General features: G+C 38.9%; 1 protein-coding gene across 1 annotated transcript in view; it reads right to left on the bottom strand.

The window, feature by feature from the left end:
- Nucleotides 1-21,209, bottom strand: part of ASXL3 (ASXL transcriptional regulator 3) — a 103,113-nt gene that overhangs the window by 20,785 nt on the left and 61,119 nt on the right. Inside the window, exons 4-7 of the mRNA XM_035125483.3 lie at nt 20,864-20,975; nt 13,962-14,083; nt 3,283-3,400; nt 2,231-2,350 (exon numbers count right to left, since the gene is read on the bottom strand). Coding sequence (XP_034981374.2) covers nt 2,231-2,350; nt 3,283-3,400; nt 13,962-14,083; nt 20,864-20,975 — 472 coding nt within the window. The remainder of the gene's footprint in view (nt 1-2,230; nt 2,351-3,282; nt 3,401-13,961; nt 14,084-20,863; nt 20,976-21,209) is intronic.

Raw genomic sequence — 21,209 nt, 5'->3', positions numbered from 1 at the left:
AAATTTCTGGCCAGAGTTCTTGGTATCTTTCCTTTTGCTTCAGTCAGATGCATGCATCATATGCCCTCAAACCATGTTCTCGGGTATTTTTAAGAGGGCCAAGTGCACAGTCTGAACACATTGATTTACTCAACCACTGGATAGCCTACTCACATCCCCACCCCTTTTTTAAAAATATGAGAGACACTACCCACATACTTTCAAATCTACTCTCTTTCTGCAGCTGTTCTGGCATGAATGGGGAACCTGTGACCCTCTAGAGTTGAACGGCCAACTCCCATAAGTCTGAACTAGCATGGCAAAAGTCAGGGGTGGTGGGACTTGTACATCTAGCAAGCTGTAGGTTCCCAATCCTGTATATAGAGCTAGAAATTTGCTCCTTTTTAATTTTAAAATGAAAGCTGAGATTCTCTGGAAGATAAATTCTCCATAGATTTGTGCAAAATTGGGCAGAGGTAGCTTGTGTGAGTGGGAAGTTGCTTGTGCCAGCCGCCTCTGCCCAAGTTTGGGTGATTCTCTCCTCCACTGTATTCCCCCATGGAGGATCTCATACTCTCTGAAAAAGTACTTAGGGGTATACAGGGATATATATGTATATAGGAGGGGAGGAGAAAGATTACAGGTAATTGCACAAGTGGCCTTCTGCTTACCTGACTGCTAAATACAATCCAGAGCTTTCATAATGGAGATAGATCTCTAAGTTCAACTATTTTAGATGCTCAGCTTAGTTGGTCTTTAAAACATGCATCTAACTAGGTCTGAAATAACATTTTCACACACACACAAATATCCTTGCCTTCCAACTTAGACTTTATGAAGTTCCTAAGAATCAAAGAGGACACACAAAAGAATACTTGATTTTGCAGAGAATGCCTATTCAATAAATAACTTCACTTAAGCATTTACTGTAAGGAATAAGAAAGTGCATTAGAGCTTCTCAAACATCATTTCTTGTTACTATTTCAGCCAGCAGTAATATATTAATATGATAAAAATAATATCAGCAGACAGAATTAAAACCACAACTAAACAGAGCTCTGTAAGATGTTCATTCTAGCCTTTTGAAGGAATTTATGCTGAAATGCTCCACATTTTACACAACTGATCCAGAAGAAGAAGAAAATTATGGAAAGATTTGGTGCAATGAAGCATTTCAACTACTGACACAAAAAGACCATTTATTCATCCATTTACATTCCCTTCTTAAAGATTCCAGTTCAAAGCAACACACTTGAGCTAAACAATGAATCAGCTGCACTCCAAATATTGATTATGGGTTATAAGGGCATTTTTGTGGGATCAAAATGAATTGGGAGAAGATTAAGTACTTTAATAAATGGTATTTTAAGAACATTTGATCATTCTTATCAGGGAAAACATGTATGCTTCAGAACACAGGTGTTACCTTGGGTATACAATTCAGAATGAACTTGAAAAAAATAGGAAATTGATTTTTTTAAAGGATAAACAGTCTCTTTATAAGTCCATTTCTAACTCAGCCAAGATGGCTACTCGGTTAAATCATTACAAGTCAAAGGATTCAGTGGAGTACTAAATGTAGCCATCACTCTTAAGAGGTGAGGAAACAATTTATTCAGTTACTATTTTTCAGAAGACTTTTGCGAACAGACAAAGAAAGGAATAAATCCAAACACCTATTTCTTAAGTGAAACAGAGCAAACTGCTTGCCTTTCCAAATGGTTTATTGAGACATGTGGTCACCTAGGATAAATATCTGCATATAATTGAGCAATAAGGGGAAAAAACCACTATCCAACATGGTGTTTAGATGTCTAACAACAGGCAATAAATAATATACTAGTTTATAAATAATGTGGTCCACCAAGGGAAATACATAATAATATATTATTCCGTACAGGAATAAGGGGGAAACGTAACAGGGGGTAATAATATTTCCCTGTTAGAAGAAGATGAAGCAAGAAACAGCTGGCTGCAAAATGGCCAATTTAGGACAGCTTGGGTCTGTCAGATTGAAAAGGTCAACAGCAGAAAGGCATGCTGGGGGAAAGGTCCCAATAAGAGGGAACTCCTGCAGAGTTCAGAGGGATGAAGGAACAGACGAGGAAGACACACATAAAGTGAGAAAATCCAAAACATCAGAGACACACTATAAAACTTCCTCTAGTGAGTTTACAGAATGTGTATTATTTTCTATGATATAATGCAATGAAGTGACACCCCCCCCCCGACCTTTTAGAGACATACTCACCTAAACCAGATTTTTTTAATCTCTTTAAGTGCTGGCTCATTTGTTTTCCAGTTGGAGATTTTTGCCCATGTTTCATTTCTTTATCAGAACTGTCTGCTTCACCATTTTTAGATTCAGATCCTTAACAGAAAAAAGAAAAAAAGACATTACACTGAAGAACAAAAACAAAGGTAGAATTTCTTTCCTGGGGGAAAAAAATCAACACACCCATAAGAATGACAACTTCATCTGCTACACTATTTAAAGGTAATGTTTTCTGCTTGACAATTTGATGCCCTGTCACCAGAACCGATGAAGCAAAAGCTCATAAATCGTGGTGAATAAGTGGTGAAAACAAGTTCCTTGAATGTAGCAGTCAATAAAGATGTTTGCTAATCCATTACAAATAAGCCCTCTTCTGATAGCTTAGGGATGTCTTTCGAAATAATCATACTCCCATTATAGGGGGGACAAAGAAATAAAAGGAAGAAAGGAAACCCCTCCCTTGTAAAGTTAATTTTCTCCCATGTCCAGGGAATCTACAATAAAAAGTGACACAGATATCTGTACAATCTATTCACAGCGAAGAATGTAGCAGCCAAAACTAAAGGTCAGGGTTGCACAGTGGTGATTAGGATGGAGCCAGAACACAAAATCATATAAAAAAAAGGACAACTGATATTGCAAGACAGAACTAAGAGTAATTCATACTCTCACAGGAGCTGTGATGGTTATTTATTTTACCCCCTGATGGCACTGCATGCCAGTATGTAGTTCTCTCATTAGGAATCAGCATCCAAAAATGCTTCTTTGCATTCCTTTAAAGAGGCTCTTTGTAATGCTGGCTGATTTTATTTTATTACGCCTTTTTCTCCCTCCCTCCCCCTTAATAGACCAGAATTCAGTTCCTCCCTTGAATTAATAAAATTGGTCATAGAATGAGAATAAAAATCTACTGTGTGAGAATGACATCATTATTTCCACCCATCCTAAATTTTGCACATTATAGCTCTCGCCCACAGGGAGGGCTCTTTTACTAGAAATGGGTGTTGCACAGTCCTTTAGCTATTTACCTGAGGGTGAATCAGACTGCTCATCAGACACCTTTAATGGTGTCAAAACAACACGAGGAACAGTCTTGTTTACCATCATTGACACTCCATTTCTTCTTTTCTGCTGCTGTCTCAATGCCTACAAAGGAAACAATAAAACAGAAAAATATAACACAAAATGTTGTTTACAAGTGAATTACACAAAACATTTGCCTATTATTCAAATGAGCCCCATAATATATTTATCTAGCTGCAAGTTTGCCAGGATTCATACTAGTTCCCCTTTATGCTATTTTCTTCAGTATTTTATATACAAAAATACTATATATTGTTATATATCATATGCTACACTGTGAAATAAGAATGGAAAAAAAGCTTTTGGCTTTAAAGATAAAGGAAGATGCACCTTCAAATCATTTTCTATAACAATTTTGACAACAAAGAAGCATACATAAACTGTTTGCTCTACCTTAGCAGCAGAAACATGAGAACCCATGGAATATGAGACTTAAGGCTTCCAAGTTAAAATAAATGTAAAATAAATATTTCAAACCCAGGCTAAAATGTGTGTCTGAACATCTCTTGCAGGTGCATCTTCTCCCGTATACTGCTCAGTCAATCAAGTTAACACAGTGTCATCAGTATGTACAGCATGTAAGGGCTACAGTATTGATGCACTCACTCAGCCGTGAGTAGTGCTGCACAAAATCACTGCACATGGCAGGAATCATTTATTTCTGCGAAGGGAATCGGTCCTAATCTTGGAAAACCTTGCAGCACTTGGCTTCTGTCTGCTTGACTTTGGGCATTAACCTTCAGAACACGAACATGATGGTGTTCTGGCAAATCTGGGAGAAAATGATACAAGAATAAATATCTACAAATGGGAGGGGTTTTTCCCCTGTGTGTTTTATAACTGGATCGGCTACGGGGATGATAATGCAATACAAAACACGAGCAGAAACAGAATAGCTGCCAGGATATTTTGTACAGTAAACGAGCCCAGACAGGAAGGTCAGGAAATATATTAATGTGAGAATTCGCCCATTAAAGAATTTACAAGCACAGATATGTGAGCCGAGCAAGTTAGAACAGATCAGCTTGCTGCTAATACCTGCTTAAAATCTTCATTTTACTCTCTCATCTTTGATTTGTGTGTGGGTTTAAGAGAAAACCCTACGCTTCACCAGCGGAGGTCCTGCCTAGTATGAATTAATATCCTTTGTTTCCTTATGAGCACTAATGACTTGTGAGGTTAATTTTGTAATTGCAATACAGCTGTAGTCTGCTTAGACGATAATGCTTTGCACACAACACTTCTAAAGACAAAAGAATTAAAAACAATTACTTCCTATTTCATTGAAAAATACTCTGCAGCACAAGCTCAGTTACGGTACAATGAAAAAAAACAGGTGGGATTATTTTATGCATATTTCAGTTAATTAGAGGCACATGGCAATGTACAATAAAGAAGAGTTGTTTTAAAAAGAAGCCATGTCAACCTTTTTCAATATATTCAAAGAAGGGTATGGTTTCTCTTAACTGCAAGGAAATGTAAACATTCAATGAACAGAAGCTACCATTAATTAGTGAAAGGAAAGCTACATTTTATATTTATTTTTCATCAGTTTAGAAGCCTGAAATATATTATATTCCTCTTAAACTGACCTAACCCTGCATCAAATGTGAATGTTCAAATCCCATCAGTATTGTGGCAGACCCCGATTTAAAAGACATATTGACATTGATTGCAGCTGAGCACTGTCAGCTTCAGTTGCCTGTGGTTGTTATTGCTAAAAGAAAAATCATAGTGCTTTCTCCCTGAAATGCAAAATATCTACAAGTTTTAGATACAAACTGAAAGGAAAGGCCATCTTTAACTTTCTTCTTCATTAGGGCCACATCCACACTAGGCATTTAAAGCTGTACCATAGCTCTCTCCCCCCCCCACCCCCGGGGTCCCTACTGCACAAATACAAAAATATTGGGAACTGTAGTTTGTTAAGGGTTCTGAGAATTCTTCGGTGTCCCCTATTCCCTTCACAGAGTGACAGTTCCCAAAGTGGATTAACAATCAATTCCTCTTCACAGGGAACTCTGAGAACTGCAGTTCCATGAGGGAAATAGGGGCCGCCTAACAACTCTCAGGCCCCTTACCAAACTACAGTTCCCGGGATTAGTGAGGGGAGTGATGCTATTTTACTTATTTATACTACACTTCAATGTGCTACTATCACTAACAGATTACACTCAAAAACAATACCAGTCCATCCCAGGTCCTCATTAACAATTCAGATCATGGAAGAAATGAACAACAGTTTCCTGGATATAAAGGTGATGATTACTGGGTGTCAGATATCTAACTTCAACCATGTAAAATATCAAGTATTATGTCCACAGAAAATACCGTCTTGACATCTGGATTTGAAAAACAAGACAACCCTCTCATTTTACTTGGTATTTACTATATCAAAGCAGCATGTACATAAAATGAAAATGCATACACTTCCATTTGGGACATAAACGACAGAATAAAAATAGCCAAATCTCCATTCATGTAGCACTTCATTATATTAAGCAATAGCAGCCTGCACTTGCCATTTATGTACTGGGACAAGGTCCATAGACATCAAGTCTACATGCAGAAATTTTTACGCAGTATAGATCAATGTGCAGTTAAAAGAAGAAGACCTGACATCAGGGGTGGGGCTAAAACCATGCCCCCACTCCAGCCTATAGTTGAGTATTCCCTACATGTAAGTAGAATGTACTTTGGGCTAATAGGTCTATTCGTGTGTTCTAAAATCCCTCATGCAATGAGGGAGTGAAAGGAAAGGCGTGTTAGATCTGCCACTCATTGCTGTCTCCATCACCTTCCACAGACTGGAGAGGTAAAGTCCGAAACAGGGAACCCGCTCTCTACTCAAACAGGCCCCTTGCTGCAGAAGTCACCCTTCCAACTTGCGGAGGATGCTGCTAGCGCATACACACCCTCACTCTTGCATCACACAAATGATTTAGAATGCCTGGACACAGCTACTATCATTCCAACACAACCCAAATGAAAACTAGTACTGTATCTTGATTCATCATCACCATCACAAATTTATTCCACATTCTGAAGCTTGGCTTAGCAACATCAATTCAAGTCTGAAAACCATTAATTCCCACTCCTCCCTTAAAACTTTCTGTAACATGTTTCATGCAACAAAGAATCAAAGTGCTAAGCATAAAAGCCGAATATGTCTGCAAGGCTACAACCATTTTATTTAACACAGAGTAATAAAACATGCTGACCTACAAAATTACTAAAGCATCTGTATCCTTGACTACATTTCATAAAATCCTCCCACACACAAAGCTCAAATCCCAAGGAAATAAGATGAATTTGTTTATATTAACCTGTATTAGATTCAGGAGCCATTGGCTGATATTTTATATTGAGGAAAACGGAAAATCTCAGGGTTGATGCACATTCTGGGCAAGACACGCTCAATAGCAACTCAGGGGGCGCAGGTTCAAGTTGTTATTTCTATCATAAATCTGCTATGTAGTCTTTAACAATCAGTTTACTCATGGCTTTAATTCCCTAATTTTCATTCCTCAAGTAATCTTGCTATGGTTGAAGCTACAGTTCTCAGAGCAAGGTACATACTGATAATGCCAAGGTTGCAGGTTCGATGGGACAGCTGTATATTCCTGCATTCTGGGGGGTTGGACTAGATGATTTGACTGGACTTAACCATCCAGGGGTCCTTTAGCCTTTTTTTACTTTTACTAGATGATCCTCAGGGCCCCTTCCAACTCTACTATTCTGTGGTTCTATTAATGTTGTGGCACAGGAAGTAGAAAGGCAATTCTGTTGCACTCAGGTCCTGCTTATGGGCTTTCCAGAGTAACTGGTTGGACAGTGTGAAAACAGGATGTTGGACTAGATGTACTTTTGGAAAGATCCAGGAGGGCTCTTCTTGTGTTCTTATATAATGTCAAAGGCCATAGACCAAATGGGAAGAACCCATTCTATAACTTCTCCACGCACTAGCATTATTCCTGCTAGAAACTGAGACAACAACGCCATAGGGAAGAGCCACACCATGAACATGTAGCCTAGCATATATGATCCAGGGCTTCTGATGGTATCAATATGTCATGGGAAAGAGCAGTTGTGGTCCCTGGGCCATAGGTGTATCATGCCTTGAATTGTAAGAACCATTCTACACATACAAAATGAGACTGGAGGGGTGGGATTCTAGACTGTTGTGGTAGAATTCTGGACTGCACCATTTCGGACCGAAGGTTGGGGGGGGGGAACGTCACACTTTTAACAAAGAGGATGTTTTAAAACTTCCAATGCAGTTCCTGAGGTTAGTATAAATTCTCAAGAGGTAGGCAGAAACACTACATAATTAAAAAAGAAGAGTTTAGTATAGGCCTCTCTTGATGTGCTAGTTTAATATATGTTGGGAGTATGCTATATTGTGAATGCCCCTCCAGTAGTGGTTTGAAATATTACAGTTGAGAATTATATAATCTCTATCTTCTTTTTAGATTATCTGTAATGTACAGAATGATTCTAAGTTATTTAATGCAGGAATTGCCAATGTGGTGCCCCTGGGTGCCAGTACCTCCTAGCCATTAAAGGTCTTGGTCAGTACTCTTCAACCATTTCAGACCAGGTATGCATATTTAACCCAAACAGGCATTTGGGCCCCCATTTCTTTTATTTTCTTTACCTTCTGTTTGTATGGTTGCAGTGCTTCTGCTGTGATCTACCTTGCACCAAGCCACCACATGAAGGCTGATGATCTAAGTAACTATTCCCTCCAAAATGCACAATACATAACAGACTTTTTGCTCTTCCTGCTCAGTTCCTTGTGGCACAGACTCAGCCTCTCTACACTGCACATGGCCTCATACATTGCCTACATGGCACTAGATGCCAGGATTGACACCCATCATCCTATATATTTGGAGCAGAGTAGAGGTGCAAAGAGCTTCTCTCTGTGGGCAAGCTCAGTGGTGGCTGAGGTTGGTGCCTTCCTTTTCCATTGATGAGGAAGTGACATCTCCATACCATACCCTAGATCTCTCTTCCTCTGCTCTTTCTGATATGGCCATGATGTGATTTTGTGTTAGGCAATGCTCTCATGGCAACCATTTTGTGGCTGGCACCATGACACTTTCTCAAAACTCCAAAGTGCAACCCCTGGTTTAATGCATAGATTTATCTCAACATGTTCCCAAAGGATCTATCAACAAGTAACCCAAAGTTTACAAACATTGCTAGCCCTATTTTTAAACAAAGTTGTATTAACTATAGCTGGCTACTCTGTAAAACATGTACTATCACAATTGTGAAGGAATATATAAATATCCAAAAGTTTAAGCTGAAATTTCTTTCTTTTCTTATTTCTTTTTTTACAACAGAAAAAAAACTGATCATATGTTCACAGCTACAAAATCCCTCATATCTTAATAAAAATGACTTATTGGTAGCTTTCCAACAGAGCAAAGAAAATGCAAGCATAAGCTTGGATGTGCAATTTAAGTAGTCATGCCAATTTTCACATCAAGGGAGGCAAAGTATATCAACTTCTTCATATTTTCTATTTTCTTTTAAAAGGACAAGCATTCACTTTTGGGGGGGGGGTGTTAGTATGAAGCTGTTAATGTGGTCAATTGAAAAATGTCCTGTGGGGAAATATTATCTCTTCCACCACAGCACAAAAGCAAACAAACTAACTAGGAAGCAGATTGCACCCTGCTGCTTTTAATGGCACTGCTGTTTGTTATTTCAACAGTAAAACAAGTTTAGAATCAAAACAGCATTTTTCTGAATCCAATGGCGTCAAGCAAGTGGTGCAGAACACCAGAGAACTACCATCTAGTTTCTCTTTAACATGTGTGCTGAACCAAAGTTCAGTAAACAGGCTGGGTAGCACATTTTCTGGTAAGGGGGAATGAGCGAACAATATTTACCCTAGACATATTGCTAGGATGGCAGTTTTGTACAAATCCCTTTTGCCTATTGAACACATTCTCAATTCAGACATATACCAATCAGATGTTTTACATTAACCAATCAGAGAACCAAAGCCACTGTTTTAGTTTCCAAACATATAGACAACCCATTGTTTAGAATGGCTTGTGGGCTTTCATTTTCTATCTGCCCAGACTTCTATTTCTATGGCGCAGCAGCCTCTGGAGCATGGGTAGGCAAACTAAGGCCCGGGGGCTGGATCCGGCCCAATCGCCTTCTAAATCCAGCCTGCGGAAGGTCCAGGAATCAGCGTGTTTTTACATGTGTAGAAAGTGTCCTTTTATTTAAAATGCATCTATGGGTTATTTGTGGGGCCTGCCTGGTGTTTTTACATGCGTAGAACGTATGCTTTTATTTAAAATGCACCTCTGGATTATTCGTGGGGCATAGGAATTCATTCATTCCCCCCCAAAAAAATATAGTCTGTCTCCCCACAAGGTCCGAGGGACAGTGGACCAGCCCCTTGCTGAAAAAGTTTGCTGACCCCTGCTCTAGAGGCTGAGCAACAGCAACTATGGTTTGTCATACAAAAACACTACTTTGCAAAAATCATGGTTTTTAAACTCACTTCAAATATTGGCTTCCCATATGTGATGCCATGGTAAGTTTTCAAAATGGAAAGCAAATTTGCAGAGATTGTGGCTAGCAAAATGGCTAGCAAAATGGAAAGCAAATTTACAGAGATTATGGCTAGTTAATTTTGTGTTCACCTGCCACAAAATGTAACATATCTGTAGATTTGGCAAGAGGCTGAAGCTTTTATGGAGCAGCTCTGTATCTTTCCAGTTTGACTCAATATTTGGGACCAAATATGATTTATTAAAAATGATGTTTTGCCCTGACCCCATTTACTATAATGGTTAATCTAAAAACAGCTATACCTCATTGAGTCACCAACAGAAAAAGGTTTGTCTGTATCTTGTGTAATATAATGTGGATGTTAGCGTTGTTCGTATAGAAGAGAATAGAAAGAGATTTGTATCAACTTCAATCAATTTTATTTGAATACTTGAATATTTATTCCAATACTTTTACATATTTAATATACCTCATTGGTTCAGCAACAAGGCTAGGGTCTTTGGGTTTATGAATGAGGAAATTGTTGGGAGTTATTAAGTATATTTTTGCAGATGTATGACTGAAAAAGTGAATCATGTGAAACAGATAAAAACTGGAAATCCATATTATTTATCAAAGAAGCAAGTTTTGTATAACAGTAAGCTCCTGTGAAAAGTTATATTAACAGAGAAGCAAATTTTGTAACATAAAAAGCTCCTGTAAAAATAACAAGATTTTTTGTTGTTGGAACAAATCTCATTGCAGTAAGTTATAATCCATTGCCTGCATGGGTTGTTTTCATTTTTTGCAAACCAAGACGTGGCCAGGAACACTTGTACAAACCTCCAGTTGTCATAACTGACAGCATTTGTGTTGGGCAGAAGCACCCCTAGCCAGGAGCTAAGGAGGCTAAAGCCCTGAATATGTTTTTTCCAAAGCCTCAGAGCTTTGCTATGGCCTGAGCAGCTGCTTTTTCAAAATGGTGGGTTACAATCCATGGCATCTCAAGGTATGCCTCAAGGTGTGTGGGGGCCCTCTCTGAAACACTGCCACTGAATATATACAATGGGCTGGTTAGATGGACCAGTGGTCTGAATCAATATAATTAATGGTCAGTTAGATGAACTAATGGTCTAACTCTCATTCTGTGAGAGAACTGGGTAGAAGAAAGGCTCCTCTGAGCTCCAACTGTATCCTTGTCCCAGCCAAGAGAGTCAATGCCTCAAAGAATGCAGCTGGGTCTCAGGAAGGAACTCAATGAAGCATCTCTTGCCTGAGGTCATGGCTACTCCCTGAATCAGCCTAAGCCCTAATCCAAAGCAAAAGGAAAGGCAAAGAGATATATCTATAACCCAACCACAAAAACCAAGCAAACTACAAACAAGTTAGAAAATCACATGTATAAATGAGGGCACAACTGAAATACATAAAATTTTATAACCACAGGTATTTTAAAATCAAATACCCAATGCACAAACAACAGACAAAGAGAAAATACTTCTACATGACAAACCCCCAATGTACAACAAATACCAAATGCATTTCAACCAAACATTGGTCTACTTGATGAAATGTCACCGAAAGCTGAAATACAAACAAAAGTCTGTGACTACGCCACAAATCAGGACTGCCACCTTCCCTAAGTCTGTCAGCTTCAAAAAAATCAGAAAATCCTTCCTTGCCTCTGCTGTATCCCTCTAGCTGAAGGATGGCCCCACCTGTAGCCCTCCAGGTGTTGTTAGACTCCAACTCTCTTCAGCCCCAGCCAGAATGCCTAACGGTCGGGGATGATAGGAGTTGGAGTCCAATAACAGCTGGAGGGACACCGGTTCTCCATTCCTCCTCTACCTGTTGCTCAAAGTGCTGTTGCTATATGCTGCAACACAGCTATTGCTGGGGCAAAGGCCAGGATAAAGTCTGCTGCCAAGAAGGAGACTGTGATATCTACTGTATCTCCTTCCCCTCTTACCATCAGTCTCTCTCTTCCCATCCCCATCCCTCTTTCTAGGAATAAGGCCTAGCAGCAGAGCTGATTTCCTTGTGTCTTCAGTCCCATTGTGTTTGCTTCTGATTAGGATAACCAGAGAAACATTTATTTATATAGGCCACCATTCTTCAAGGAGCTCAGGGTGATCGCTCTATTCTCACGGCACATCTACAAAGTAGATTCGGTTGAGAGATAGTGGTCAACCCCAAACTACCGATTCAGCTTCATGGATGGGAAGGAACTAGAACCAAGGCAAAAGTCCACACCCTACGTACTAGCTGCACTGTTTCAAAGACAGTGTGAAGTATGGATAAGTCTATTTCTGGTCTGATTCAATTTTGCAAGTGCTTTTTCATAAGGCCATTTTGTCCTGTTTCTACACTACCTGTGATTTACTTATTTTTAAAATCCATATGAATTTTTTATTTGAATATGTAGTCAAATACATATTTTATCACAAAATACGAATTTAAATGCATATTTTTACCTCAATTTTTACCTCAATACACACACCTACAAACATATATATATTGCTAACTTGTATTTTGAAACAAGAACTATATCAGACAAGCGCTAAATGCTAAGGACATGTTCCGACCTGCGTATTCATCTGACAGGTGGAAATCAGATCACCTTGCTCAAAAATATGGCCCAAGCGAAATTCTCCTCCATTACTACTTTGAAGATAACTACTACAAAGCAGGAGCTTGTGAAGGGAACTACCAGTAAAGAGGTGGATCAAGTCTAAATCACCTTGTCTCCTGTTAGTTTCACCCCAATCTAACACTTTTTAAAAAGTGAACATAAATATCACTAGTGTGAACACCTGGAATAGTTTGCCTTTGTTTAACATACTGAGTGGAAAAGGTTTCTGATCCCTTCAAAGTTATTATACTGCAAGGAATCCATATGTTAAAGTCAAAAGAAGAAAAGAAAATACAGCCAACTCCTCATTGCTTCTGGCACTCTGCAATGTAAGCAGTTTATTCCCAGAACATGTTAAAGGTTCAGCTCCTGTTATTGCAGAACAGATCCAGTAAGTTAATATTGGGTGGTGAGTGTCACATACAATTGCTTAACATCTCTGTGTATTCAGAGGCACTGTAGGCTATTTGTAGTGGAATGGAAGCACATTATACCCCCATAAAAGCAATAGAAAGTCTGGAGAGAGGATATACAGTAGGAGAACTAACTCCCAACAGCAATTTTCTGAACAAAAATTGCTGCTTAAAGTTCATTCACCTATCAGATAGGATTTACAGTTTTGCATTAAATCAAATCCAGCTGCCTGCATCTGGTAGTAATGAATACCTGTAGCACAAGAGGAAAAGGGTGGGGAACGATGGAACCTCCTTAGGCCAAAACACAACACATTGACTTAAGCATTCAATATTTGTGTGTACGGGGAAAGGATTATTTCCTGAGATCTGTAATAATCATCATTTCAGACAACCAAAATCTTTTTAAAATGGAGCAACTTTTCATTGATTTCCTTAACATGTGCACTTATCCTACCTATATACAAGTATTTGTAGCTGCCTCCTGAACTTTTATGTTAACAAGGGATCTGTAATTGCATTTATGGATTTCTCCTGCAGCCGATTTTGTCATTTTGTCTTGCCTGGCACTTCCTCCACAAACAATTTATGCTGTGTGGCTTCATCTCATTGTTAAGATCCCTCTGTAATGTTTCCAACTATTGCTCTCCTAACACCACAAGCCTCAAAGTGAAATGCAAGCTCAGATTATTCAAAGGTTCAGAGTCCTTTCTAGAGCACCTCCCTGCACCTTTTCCATAGTGAATCATGGGTTGGCCAGGACCCTCTCTTTATAACAATATTTCCATTAATGTTTAAGTATCTGGCTCTTCACTGCTAGAGGAAAAAGGGGCGACTACTCACAAAAGCGTAACTGGAGATACCCCAGTATCCAGACCCAAACCAGATCAGACCTCATTCAGCACATCAATGCCAGATAAGCAAGGTGGGCAATAAGCTTAGCTATGGTACCATAAAATCTCACCACCTTTATTCCCAATACATACATAAATAAAGGATAGCTTAAACGCCCCCATCAGAAGAAATCTGATTGATAGTGAAGCCAATATTAGCTTACCTGTTTAAGTGCCTTTTTGGTGTGCTGTTGGAAGGAAGACACTAGCTTGCTTTGCATTGGTGCATTCGTAAGGCTTGAGTCCCGAACGGAAGACATTTCTTCAGGTGCTTGCTTAGTACAAACTAAGAATAAAGAAATAAAACAAAGCACTGAGAACTGAGGAAAATCAGTCTGCAAATTATAATTTAATTTAGAGATCACAGAACTACCCTAAGAAAGAAAATCTCTGGGCTGATCTGCCATGTGTGAAAGCTGTTGCATTGCAAAGAACATGGAATATCTTCAGGGTGGTTTATGGAAGAACATGACCAACTGTGAAGTAAGATGCAAGCAGAAACAGCCATTCAAACAATCACATATTTGCCTAATGTTAATTCAGGGGAACTAAAGACCTGCTGAAATCATTTTGATCTTTTCTTGTTCCAAGTCAAATCTGGGCCTCTATCTACAAACAGCATCTGCATGGCCACTGGCAATGAAATCACACAAAGCTCCATTTTGTCAAGATGCAAATTTTAAATTGTGTACTGCCAACACATGCTAAATCCAGTGAATGACTTGATACATACAAATTAACATCTGTGAACTGTCTTTCACTGCAATTTGAAAATGTACTCTGCTCTCTGCAACGAAGTTCAAAACTAAGCAGGACGCAATAAAGAGAAAAATGGCCAACTCAAGAAACAAAACATGAAGGTTTCCCATCATCTTGTGGAAACATTAAAGAACTTAATAGGATAATAGAATTTAACAGCTGTAAGACATCCCCTGACCTAGCAGGTTAGCGGTAAAGCTCAGCCAGGAGGAAAATGGGTAACAACACATAAAATAATTTCTGCCCAGTGTTCAAGTTCCTAAATCAAATGGCAAGGACATTGTAAAGTTAACTATTCCTAAATCTTGTGAGAGTGCTGACTAGCAATTTGATTATAAATAGATCGAGCACAGCACCTTGAAATGTTAACAGTACTTCATGTATGTTGTGTTATGCAGGGCTGGCTCACCCATAAGGCGGGGTGAGGTAGCCGCCTTGGATGGTGGGTGCCATAGAGGCAGCGCCCCTGTGAGCAACCCCACCCCCATTTCGCTGTCCCTGGAGCAGCAGTGCTGGCAGCAGTGCCGGTGGCCAGGGAGATCTCACAAGGTCTCACTGAAAACTTGCAAGGTCTTGTGGAGCACTTTAAATCTTATGAGATTTCGGCAAGATATCAAGAGGTCACAAACAGCGCCACATAAGCCAGGTACGAGAGGCTGTGGTGTAATGATTTGCACTCACGATGCTATTGGGGCGGTTGTATGCAATCCCACTTTCAATACTATTTGCAACTGCAAAGGTTTTGGGGTGGTCATATTGCTTCACTTCCAGTCAGTGCTTATCCTGTAGCTTCTGGCTGAGATCCCGTAATTTTTCATAACACAAATGTTTGGGGTTGTTGTTTTGTCCTGCTTTTGTTGCACTATAGCCCCACTCCCCAACATCAGTAATGTGGTATCATCTGGGAAGCAGCACAGAACAATTAATAGAGCGGAATAAATCCACGCACTATTATTGTGTCAAGAACACGTTGTAGAATAAAATGCCAGACTGGAAGGGCCTGCAGTATCATTCTGAAGCAGTATTTTCATTCTACCCTCTGCCAGTTGGGGGGGCGGGGATAGTAGCTGCGAAGATGTACTACACAGTCACTAGGGCTACAAATATGTGGCAAAAAAGAGAAGGTAACAAGGTGTTTTTTTAATATAAAAAAACACAGACAGATAGACAGATAGACAGACAGACAGACAGACACACACACACACACACACACACACAACTGTGAGCTAATTCAAATATTGCAACCAGTCTCCACTAAAGGTCTGGTTGTTAAAAATGTTAATGCATGCTACATGATGGCTGCTTACATGACCTGTAACATTTACAAGTTCCTTGCCACATGAATCATTTCATTTTTTATTCACATTACTATCGCACATTTTTGTTTGCCATTGATATGGAAACTCTCTGCAGGATTGGAACCTATTTCAAGTAAGCAACTTGTAAACATTACAGCCTTCCTATAGAGCTGGCACAAGGCATAAGAAAACAGCATATAACTGCTACCATTATGTCTAAATTGACTGATAGTTACTGCTGAGTTCCAAGGGGGGGAAGGCACCAAAAAGTAGAAGAATACAAGAACTAAGTACATTAGAGTAAGAATGACAACACCAACCTCACTCAGATGTCATTCAATTCTGTCAAGATGGCGGAGGGGGCTTAGAGACATGTTTTATTCCGCCCCGCCCAATCATCAATACAGAGACATACAAAGCTTCAGATTTCCCAAAGCAAGGCTCAGCTTCAGTCCCAAGGTGAATTGGGCTTCTTCAAAGTGGTGCAGGGTCTAGCACACCCCAATCAAAGCAGATTGCAAAGCAAATAAAAATAATTTCCTGTTCCCCACATTTTATGAGATAATTTCTTTCAGTTTTGTTTTGTTTTTTGCTATGAGAATTATTACACTTATTCCACCATAGTTTACTTCATAGCATGTAGCTTCATAGCCCACAGTATGACAGTCAAAAATAAATTAGCAAACAAAATGCTCATAGTTTCTGCAGAGGTTTTTATATATTAGCTCCAGTGTAGCTAATTTCTCCCATGACAAAAGGATTTTTACTTGCTCGAATACATAAAGGAACTAACTACCCAATATCTGTAACAATTAGTGATTTTAAATTGCATAACTGGCAATTACAGTTTCTAAGGAGCCATCTGAGTCTACCATGTAAATATTGTATACAATGCATGTATTGTTTTATTTAACCATTTTACTAATTTGAAGTGGATGGGGATCTCATGTCAGAGAAAAAGATGATGCTCTCTTAATTATACATGAACAATGAATATTACAGTATTTACTTTAAGCAGTTATATTGATGTGAATATTTGTCTAGGTACTTTTCACCGCTCTCCTCTCCCCCAGTAAACCATGGTTTCACATTCAATGTACATGGTCAAAAATCACATTTAGTGTAACTAGAGATTGAAAACGTGGTTTCAAATGGGTTGTATGTTAGAGGGGAAACTAGTTAGTAGTGCAATGGATGTAATGCAGAAACATGGGTGATGTTGTGATGGTGGGACAGGGGGATTGTTCCAGGAAAGAAGTATTCATTCAGAAATGTTGATTCCAGTTTGAAAACTATCTACCTGCTGAGAGGCTGCACTACCCTTGCATTGAGCCACTAAGAGTCAATGCTACTTTAATGGATAACAACGGTAGGGGGTTTAAAAAATTAATGACAGGTGTTTTCTTCTGGGACCACAGTGCATGGAGAGGGTTGTTTAATTCTTGGGCTTCCCATAGACCAATGTAAGAACAGGATGCTTTACCAGATGGGTCACGGGCCTAATCCACCAGTTTCTTCTCATGTTCTTATTAAGCAGCTCATTGGATCAGGGAAGGATCACTGGGAGAGTGTATGTTTTAATCCTTCCCCACTCTGCCATTTGCTCAATCTAAAACATTCAAAAGAGGCTACTTCTAGGTACTTTTATTTTCCCATCAGTAGGGGAATCAGCTAGAACAGGGGTGGGTTTAAATGCCCGCTCCCTCGATGCAACTTTCCTAATCAAATTAGCACCCTCCCATACCTACACTGAGGTAAAGCAAAAGATGTGTAGGTAACTTACACACATTTAACTTGTGCACATTCAGATTTATGTGCTTGGCAAAAAATTTTTTATTAAAAGGGGGCAGAAAAGGGGCTGATGTCCAGGGATAAAGACATTGGCAATCCCACCCGCCATTGAACCCAATACAATACTTTGGCTCCATGTGCTGTCACCGGAATGTAACCCCCATATAATTTGAGAGTCACCTGTATTGAGTTTTTGTCAACTGTGACCAAAATGTAAAAAAAAGAAAAGAAATTGTAATATACATAATGCTTTTTTCTAGACAAAAAATAATAACTAATATATATATTTCTCAGTTTTGCAGTGGTTGGGTTTTTTTAAGTAATCTGAAATGTGATTTATATCAATAACTGTTCTAACATCAGAAGCAGCTAGCATTACTGGAAGATGTATAAAGGCAGACAAAAGGGTTGTTACTAAAAATATATGGGAATGCAGTAAAGCAAAACATGTTCAAATCTTCCTCCAACATAGTATCAGCCAAGCTCTTTATCATATGCTCACAAAAGGCTGCCAATAATAAAAAAGAAGACGGAAACATGAGAGAAAACATAGAGGTGCCAGCTTCAAATGAATATGCAAATTTTGGGTGATGTATAGAAGAAAGCTTGAACCATTCCATTTTTCAACCTCTAAAAATAAATGTAACAGTACACTTGTTTTCAATTTCAAACCAAGCAGATTTGAATAAGACGGGAAGATGCTTTTTTCTTCATTGTTGTAAGAGGAAGGAAATTGCCTACAAGTAGTTGTGTTACCAAGCAGATATTAATATTTCCTATTCTTTTGCCTTATCTAAAGCTGAAAAAACATACCAATATTCCCAACAAAATAATAATGCAATCCTACACATATCTACTCAGAAGTAAGCCCCACTGAGTTGAATGGGGCTTACTCCCAGATAAGCGTGCTGAGGACTGCAGCCTGGATGATACAAAATGCACCCATAGGAACAGGATGCAAATATAAACCTCTTAAAATATCTTATAAACTCAATACTTTTGCTTTGGGTGACACAGATCTATATACGCATTGACATAAATGGTCATGCACTGTCAACACACATACACCAAATAATCATCTAAATCACTCTGATCTCCAGAGCTTAACCTGCAAAATCAGAACACTTTTTCTCCAGCCAGTCAGCTTGGCTCTTTTTAAGAGAGAAAGAGAAAGCAATCAGGGAGCTAAACTGTACTATATAGTCAAACAGATGTATGCACCTGGGACCAACAAGAGGCTTTAAACAAACTATGTAGCTGTTCTGTAGAAGCTGCTAACAGCTTAATTAACAACAGTCAAGTGCCCCTTTGGGAAAAATAATATGGATACAGTATATCTTTAAGATGACATGGTTACATTAAAAGAAACCAATGCAGCAGAACAATACTTCTGTAGCATGAAAAAATAACAGTGGATTTTAAAATGAGCAAGATAGCAGATAACCTACATACTCACTTCAAGTTTGAATCTTAGTGATGGACCTTTATTATAAATGGTAGAAAATTGTACTGAAAAGAGAGGCACTGCTGGGCATGAAAGTAGTGGTGGCATCATTCCCTGACATTTGCTAGCATAAGGATATTGTTGGACTCCAGTTCCCACCATACCCAACCACTGGTCATGCTGGTTGGGGCTGAAAGGAGCTGGAGCCCAAGAACATCTGGAGGGAGCACCACACTAACACGATGTGTTTATCAATGGGGACTTCTGGCTGGACTATAGACCAGGCATCCCCAAACCGTGGCCCTTCAGATATTTTGGCCTACAACTCCCATGATCCCTAGCTAACAAGACCAGTGGTCGGGGAAGATGGGAATCATAGTCCAAAACATCTGGAGGGCCGAAGTTTGGGGATGCCTGCTATAGACCATCATTCACAGTGACTTGCATGCTGCCACTTAAGGATTTAGAAAGACATTAAGTTAAACAGTTTTTGTGAAAATGATTTTCGAATAATGCTAATTATACAATTTGAGTAGTTATTGCCCACATGAGCAAATAAAAAGGGGGGAAGAGAGATGAATGCATCCGGCTATACCTTTCTATGTAGATTCCCTAATGAGACCAATACTTATAAATATGCATCCCCTGGTTTAGCTTCTGGATTCCCCTTGTAGTTTTCTCAAGGTCCTTGCCACAGTACCCAACTACATTTTCCAGTTCTCTTAAAGCATTTCAGCGCTTTCCCCCTTATTGCCAAGTTTCTTCAATAAACCTTTGACCCTCCTGGGCAAAGCTTCTACCCACAGGCTTCTGATTCTTCTGCAGAAGAGCCCCTAAAGCAAAAGGCAAAAATTTTACAACCCAAGCTATACAACCAGACAGAACACAAAACAGGGAGCAGTTTCACTCCTTCACAAACAACTTCTGAAGGGCCAAATATTTGCTAGCCCTGGTTTGTGTGCACGCACGCACACACACACACACACACACACACACACACATGCTATTGTGTATGGGTGCCTCACTTACTGTAGATTCTCATTTCCAGTTTATATATTATCAAAAATACTTCCTCTGCAAAATTTCCTCATTAAATCCAACACCTAGTGAATAATGTAAGCACCCAAATATTTCCCAGTCTCTCCAATAAAATAGAATAAATGAACTGCATGCTAGTAGGAAAGTGCTTAAATTATTGTTTCAGTAAATTTCTGATAAATAGTGTACTAAGTAATTAAAATTATTATTATTTATTTAAGCTATTTATATACAACTATATACTGAAGTTTCTAAAAGGCATACAATGTTGAGCGATTTAGAAATGTTTCCAGATCCCTGAAGGCATAGGGAGCTGGGAACTTCTACTTTTTAAGAAGTCAGGGTTAAAATGCAAATAAAGCAATTGAGTTCCATCCACAATGATGAATGTGTTTGTTTGAATTCCCCATCTTTAATATCTTATAGGCAAGCATCTTTTGCAAACTGTAGGCCTTTCCTAGTATCCTGGAAATGGTAGAAAACTAAACTGACATCCTATTTCCAAAGAGAAATTTAATAACATGCTGTCAAAAAGATGGCCCTGAAGCATGAAACTTATTTTTATATGTCATGATTTCCAAATCCTTGCCAATAATTGTATCAGGGTATTCTTATTTGCAAAACACACACATATACACACATCTTGGGCATTATCCCCTACTTTAATCATTATTGCAATTGCAAAATATGGCAAATGAACCCAAACAATTACACATAATTAAACCAAAATACCTACCTCCATTTTCTTCTCCATTGCTATTGTTTGTTTCAGCCATTTCAGTACCATCCAACTCAGATTCACAACTTAAATCCAATGTCCCATCTGCTTGGCATGTAGAGTCTTCCTTCTGTATATGAAGAAACATGTGATGGTGTTGTTTGACAGATTTCAAAAATGAATCTGCATCTTATGTCTATAAATCTCTCTTATATAAGTAAAATATGATTGCTGACAATCTGAAAATCAGAAAGAACCGCTCTGCCAAGTCACAATGTATATTCATCTGGAAAGTTTATACATAAAAATGCTGATTACTTCACATCTTTGTGTGTAGGCAGCAGAAACAATCTTATTTAAAAAT

This window comes from Zootoca vivipara, chromosome 8, assembly GCF_965207765.1.
Source record: "Zootoca vivipara chromosome 8, rZooViv2.hap1.1, whole genome shotgun sequence".
NCBI classification, from domain to species: Eukaryota; Metazoa; Chordata; class Lepidosauria; order Squamata; family Lacertidae; genus Zootoca; species Zootoca vivipara.
The sequence above is the reverse complement of the archived record's forward strand: the minus strand, read 5'-3'. Positions and strand labels throughout refer to the sequence as shown.